The 7195-nt window shown below is 45.5% G+C and overlaps 1 protein-coding gene across 1 annotated transcript; it reads left to right on the forward strand.

Annotated features, from left to right (window-relative positions):
* The first annotated feature begins 3461 nt into the window (after positions 1 to 3461).
* Positions 3462 to 5518, forward strand: Atoh1 (atonal bHLH transcription factor 1). Its single transcript, XM_031380866.1, has one exon. It carries the CDS (start codon positions 3649 to 3651, stop codon positions 4702 to 4704), a length of 1056 nt encoding a protein of 351 aa, XP_031236726.1. The 5' UTR covers positions 3462 to 3648; the 3' UTR covers positions 4705 to 5518.
* Positions 5519 to 7195: the final 1677 nt, after the last annotated feature.

Below are 7195 nucleotides of genomic sequence, written 5' to 3' on the forward strand. Positions count from 1 at the left end.
CAGAGAAACAAACCAGATTCAGCATCTTAACAAATGCCAAATGAGTTCATGTCTATCATTACTGGCAAAATGAACTTCAGTCGAGTAATTGAGGCAATATTAAAGTCCTGAGTGTTAGGGTCAGCTATTTTTTAAAGTACCACATTGCAAGTAATACTTAACATTCAGTGAACTCATTTACTCTGTCCATATTAATAATTTATAGATCCCATTTTGCAAAAGTTTAGGTAACTTGCCATTATTCTTACTTATTTTGATGCTGAAATTGTTCTGTGTGTTGTTGATAGCTACTTCTGTGATAGCAGACTTCTGTGATCTTTTGTCATGTCTCCATTATTCTCTGAGGACTCCCCTATTGTTTGTGTGAGTGTGTGTGTATGTTAAGTTTGTGTGTGAGTATGCATGTGTGAATGCGTGTGTATGAGAGTATGAGTGTGTATTTGTGTATGTGTATGTGAGTGTGTGTGTCTGTGTATGTGTGTGTGCATGCTTCCTGACTTATTCTGGAAACTTAATCTCCCAAGAGTACTGGATCCTGTTTGGAAAACTTCAAGTCTGATTGAATATGATCATGGCTGGCATCAGGCTCTGAGAGTGAAAAGACTATACATAGAAATACATTTAGGTGTTCTAATCACACTCTTATCTGTATCTATTTGCATGTCACTTATTCATGTGTTTTCAAAACTTTAAATTCAAATAAAAATCTCAAATTTTAACCCAAGCTCTTTGTAAATTTATATATTTATAAGTAGATCTCTGATAGTGATAAGCCTCTCACATTTTTCTCAAGAATTTATTTTTCTATCCAATTTTTGTAAGTAATCTGATGTCCACACACAGTGAAGGTGTCAAGCTACACTGCTATTCTACCATCCAACACCCATAAATATTCACTCCACTCCATGTTCTGACACCCCAATCCAAACCTTCCCTGGGGACACTCTGCTCACACTAAGAAGGTTCCAATCCCATGTATACATTCCAGCCTATATTACTCAGCTAATGGAAAGGAGATGGGGAAATGGAAGAGAAACATATCCATAGTCAAAAACCAAAGAAATATCATACCACTAATTACAGAAATGGACATACAGTCCCTCGAAGTCCTAAAACAATCCATTTGTTTACACAATAATTGAGATTTCCTCTTTAAAAAGAAATTATACTAGTGAGTGTTATGTAAATCTGATAAATTATACCAGTGGTATAAAAATTGTTGCACAAACATTTGTCTATAGTCCTTAAGTCTGTCTGAGCATAAAGAAAAACGACTGTTTTGAAGTTTTGTGGTCAAATTTAAAATGCAATTTAACTTTAATTTTAAAATACCTGGGGGATAGAAATTCCGGGAAAATTTGAGCACCCTGCACATTTAGTACTGACATCTTGTGAAAAACTTCTGTCTTTCATCTAACAGTTCAGAGAAGTCACCAAATGAAGAACAAAGCCTTCATGGCTCCCTAACCTTTCCAGGCTCTAGCTGTTCATGTTCTTTCATACACAAATGATGATGTTGGTCCTGGAAAGTCTTGCTTGTCAGATTGTGTATGACAGTTAGTAAAGCTAGGTACAGTTGGTTGATTTCTACAGTACCAAGCCAATCTCCAAAAATACAGGAGAATGCAGTAGCCTCCAAACAAAGACATTACCTTTACCTTTATTGTCATCGATGGTTGTCTTTTAGGTTTGGGGTACTTCTACATTTGCCTGTCTATTCCTGTCTCTCGTTAGAGTATTTATTTATGCACAGCTTAAACTCTTTAAGAAAAGGGCTCCTCTGATCTTTCTGTCAGTATCGGAAGGCCCGGGATTGTTCTTTATACAGTAGTAAATGGGCACACGAAGTAGAGAAACAGGTGAAGGCTGACATATCACGCTTAACTTTGAACTCTCTTCTGCCCTTCTCTATCTTGTTGAGATATAAACTCTAGTTTGTACCAGTCGTTGAAATCCTTCGCACAAGGAGCTCCAGATGGCAGGTTGGATCAAGTCCCTGCTAGTGGAACATTTCAACGGCACTGGACCCTGCAAAGACAGGTTCCAGGGAGCTTTCTGCGGTACCATCTGCCGGAAGACGAAAGTCCTCCTAGGATAGCAACCACCCTGAAAATCGAAAGCACCAGCCACAGTTGCCACCCACTCTGGTGCCCCAGGGACGAAGAAAGCCCCAAGCTGGAGAGCACTAGGAGCAAGTTGGGGCGTGTCCCGAGCCAGGAAGTTTCCGATTGGCTCTTTGTAGTAAACTACCAGGCTGAGGGCTAAAGAGGTAGGAGGGGAGCGGTTTATAGAGGGAGTGAACACCCTAACTAAACAGAGCAGGACAGGTGGGTTTGACTGTGGTTACTGGGCGTTTGCGCAAGAAGCCACGCGCACTAGTAAACCGGGGCCTCCCGAGGCAGCAGTTTCAAAATGCCCAGAATCACAAAGAACTCAAGGACCTTTTGCACTAATTCCGATAGCCTCCTGTGGCTCTGCGTTTATGAGTCCTACGCTATGAGTGTTGAAACTGTTTGCTTGATCCCTTGCGATGTCTCAGCCCTAGCACGGTGTTCTCTGAGAAGGGATTTTGCAGACTGAGACCCTAACAGGAAGTGAGGAACATGCTCAAAGGCTCCTGAGGCAATCCCGATTTCGGTATGTCATAACTATACAGCAGCTTTACTTTCCATTAAAAAAAAATTACATAAAGAATCCAAATACGATGTGAACCAAGAGATGCAGACGTAGTAAAAAAAAAAAAAATTAAGAAATAAGTTCCTAGAAGCGAATGGTTTTCACCTTGTTCTGATTTTTAATTAGATGCCACTTAACACTTCTACATATTAAATGTACAATAGGCAAGAGCTTTATACACACCTCTCTGTATGTATTTCTGTCACATTGCACATGAGCGATTTTACGAGTTTCTTGAGAGCTGTGATCCAGGCTTGGAGGGATCTCAGGGGCAGGAGGGTTTCTCTAGGTTGGTGCCTTGAAGGCTCTAGGAGCGTCCAGCTTGGCCGGTAGCCGCCTACCCTGGGTTCTGTCTGAGCTGGGGCGGCTCGGACACCAGCCGGGAGCCCGCTCCTCCCCCACTCCCCGCACTCTAGTCGCCTGGGAGGTGACACCCTCAGGAGTCGAATTACAGCCCCGCAATTAACATATGAATTTCCAGAACTGACTAGTGAGACAAGGGGGAATTTTTTTTTTTTTTATTTCCAGAGAGAGAGAGAGAGAGAGAGAGAGAGAGAGAGAGAGAGAGAGAGAGAGAGAGAGAGAGCTGGAGTCCTCGGCACACAGTAACTTTTCTCTGGGTGTAAAAACTCTTTGATTGGCTCCTCGCACGCGCCTGCCCGCCCCCTTCTTTGACTGAGCAGACACGCGACTGGCGCAAGGAGGGGGCTGGGAGGGGAGCCGGGGGAGATACACTGGCGCGTGCCGCTTTTTAAAGGGGCGCAGCGCCTTCAGCAACCGGAGAAGCTTCGTTGCACGCGACCTGGTGTGCGATCTCCGAGTGAGAGGGGGAGGGTCAGAGGAGAAAAAAAAAATCAGACCTTGCAGAAGAGACTAGGAAGATTTTTGTTGTCGTTCGGGGCTTTTCCCCCTTCGTTGAACTGGGTTGCTAGCACCTCCTCTAACACGGCACCTCCGAGCCATTGCAGTGCGATGTCCCGCCTGCTGCACGCAGAAGAGTGGGCTGAGGTAAAAGAGTTGGGGGACCACCATCGCCATCCCCAACCGCACCACGTCCCGCAGCTGACGCCACAGCCACCTGCTACCCTGCAGGCGAGAGACCATCCTGTCTACCCGGCAGAACTGTCCCTCCTGGATAGCACGGACCCACGCGCCTGGCTGACTCCCACTTTGCAGGGCCTCTGCACGGCACGCGCCGCCCAGTATCTGCTGCATTCTCCCGAGCTGGGTGCCTCCGAGGCCGCGGCGCCCCGGGACGAGGCTGACAGCCAGGGTGAGCTGGTAAGGAGGAGCGGCTGTGGCGGCCTCAGCAAGAGCCCCGGGCCTGTGAAAGTGCGGGAACAGCTGTGCAAGCTGAAGGGCGGGGTTGTAGTGGACGAGCTGAGCTGCAGCCGCCAGCGAGCCCCTTCCAGCAAACAGGTGAATGGGGTACAGAAGCAAAGGCGGCTGGCAGCAAACGCAAGGGAGCGGCGCAGGATGCACGGGCTGAACCACGCCTTCGACCAGCTGCGCAACGTTATCCCGTCCTTCAACAACGACAAGAAGCTGTCCAAATATGAGACCCTGCAGATGGCCCAGATCTACATCAACGCTCTGTCGGAGTTGCTGCAGACTCCCAGTGTCGGAGAGCAGCCACCGCCGCCGACAGCCTCCTGCAAAAATGACCACCATCACCTTCGAGCCGCCTCCTCCTATGAAGGAGGTGCAGGCGCCTCTGCCGTAGCTGGGGCTCAGCCAGCCCCGGGAGGGGGCCCAAGACCTACCCCGCCCGGGCCTTGCCGGACTCGCTTCTCCGCCCCAGCTTCCTCCGGGGGTTACTCGGTGCAGCTGGACGCTTTGCACTTCCCAGCTTTCGAGGACAGGGCCCTAACTGCGATGATGGCACAGAAGGACCTGTCGCCTTCGCTGCCCGGGGGCATCCTGCAGCCAGTACAGGAGGACAGCAGTAAAACATCTCCCAGGTCCCACAGAAGTGACGGAGAGTTTTCCCCCCACTCTCATTACAGTGACTCTGATGAGGCCAGTTAGGAAGGCAACAGCTCCCTGAAAACTGAGACAACCAAATGCCCTTCCCAGCGTGCAGGAAGCCCCGCGACAAATATCCCTGCACCCTTTAATTTTTGCTCTGCGGTGATCGTTGTTAGCAACGACGTGACTTCGGATGGCTGCGACTCTTCCAACCCCCTTCCTCTGTATGTAGATACGGTATCGTTATATGTACCCTGACGTGGCATCGTTTCATGGTCCATGCTGCCAATATGCTGCTAAAATGTCGTATCTCTGTTTCTGGTCTGGGTTTCACTTATTTTATACCTTGGGCATTCATCCCGGTGAGTTGCGCTCACTCACAAATAAGGGAGTTAGACTTTGAAGTTGTTTGCCAGACCGCTTGAGACCCGCATTCGGTGTTTGAACACGGACTATTGAGTTGTTAAAATGCAGGGACAGAGTATCTGTAGATCTAAAACACCGAGTGTGTCTAGTGGACCCAGAACACATGCACTTCATCACAGGCTGCTGTGCCGCCTTGAAGAAACTCAACTGCCAATTGCAGACCAACTTTTGATTTTAAAAACAGCCACTCATAATCATTAAACTCTTTGCAAATGTTTGTTTTTGCAAATGAAAATTTAAAAAACATGTAGTGTCAAAGGTATTTGGTCAATTTTCTTTTGCTTTGTTAACATTAGAAAAGTTATTTATTATTGCGTATTTGGACCCATTTCTACTTATTTGCTTTTTTTTTTACATTTTCTATTCGAGATCATTTTATTTTGATTTAGCGAATCCAGTTGCCATTGCTTCATGTATGTATGCTCTTTTACAAATGATAAAATAAACTTGAAAAAAAAACCTTTTAGTTGTCACGTGTTCTAATCCAGAAAAACATTAAAAATAAGTTGTCAGTGATCTTGTAGAAATTATGAGATTTGCTGTTTTGAAGAATGTTGCAAACCTTACAGTAACATCAGATACACAATGAATTATGAGATCAAATGTATCCAACTTTCCATCCTGGTTTGCCTTTGGGTGGCCAGAATCTTTCAGTGTCCCTACTTCTAGAGTCAGCAGTCTCCAAGAGATGCCAGTGCCTCTGTCTCCTCGGGTCTGGTCCATGCTGTTTAATATCACTGAGATTACCTATTTACACTCTCTCTCACTCACACACACACACACACACACACACACACACACACACACATACACACACAAAAAAATAGCTGAAAACTTTTCAGGGACAACTCATGATCTATAGGAGGAGAGACATCTACGAAAAGGAACAGGGAAAATGGAAAAGAACTTGATGGAAAAGATAGATTGGCAACCATTGTTTCAACAGTTAAGAAGCTAGAAGCCTTTAATATTGCTGACCACAAATGAAGTGTTTTTCTTTTCAAACTCACTTCTTCCAACACAAAGTGAGCATTTGCCTTTAATTCCACCTCCACCACCACCCCCAGAACAAACCAGTCAAGTACCTTCCAAGTCAGCTGCAGAAACTTAAGGAGGATATTACACTCATCCCAGGTGTCCATACGGGGTATAAATCCATTCTGGGGTCTCAGGATCAGAGAGGTCTTAGAAAAGCTAGTGCAGAATGTGTAGAGAGTAGAAATTGGAACTTTTACAATGCATTTGGTTGGCTAATTTAAGTGTAGTACTATTCATTAAAGTCAAGTGTCCAGAATACTCTCTGAATTTGAGGGGTGAGCAAATTCATTGTCTTCTTTGTCATAACAAAATGAGGGTGCCCCACAAAATAAGGGACGTCAGTTTGCTAGTTCTTGTATCCTACTCTGTCATCGCCTTTGTACAAGGAAAACTTCACAGATTGCAGCTGTAGAAAAAGTGCTGCCCCAGGAAGTGCAGGTTTTCTTCCATTGTGGAAGAACTGCAGAACTCCGCTGACCCCCCAGGAAGTGCAGGTTTTCTTCCATTGTGGAAGAACTGCAGAACTCCGCTGACCGCTCAGGGTATGGTGACTTTCTGTAGAAGCCCGTCCAGGGAAGTTTAGCAGTTCTGTCAGCCAGCTCTCTGGGAGAAGTTCAGGGTGGCTAGGGACACTTTCCAGGAAAGGAACAATGCACCTGCCCTTAGATAACCCACTAAGACAAGCATCTGGGATCTTTATATTGCTGAAAAGCATAACAAAAACAAAACGCCAAACAATTGCTTTGGACACATTTTCATTTCTTTCTTACTACGCAAACCAGATGAAAACAGATGAGCAAGAGATAGTCATCTCTTTCCATATTATTTGGTTTGGTGTGCTCTTCTGAGATGTGTGTGTCAGGGTGTGGGTAGTGACTGGTATTCTTTTACATGCTGGAAATACCAGAAAGGAAAGCGGGGAAGTCCTTTTCCTCCAAAGAAAACAACCAAAATTTTAAAATCACCCACGTAGACTTTGTGTTAAACAACGAGGACAGATGTCATCAATGTCATTTTCATTGACTCTGAGAAATTAGGAGCAGCGCAGGTAGCACCCTCCTTCCCAGCATTTTATAGATAATGAAAT

Source organism: Mastomys coucha, unplaced genomic scaffold (assembly GCF_008632895.1).
Source record: "Mastomys coucha isolate ucsf_1 unplaced genomic scaffold, UCSF_Mcou_1 pScaffold20, whole genome shotgun sequence".
Taxonomy (NCBI): Eukaryota; Metazoa; Chordata; class Mammalia; order Rodentia; family Muridae; genus Mastomys; species Mastomys coucha.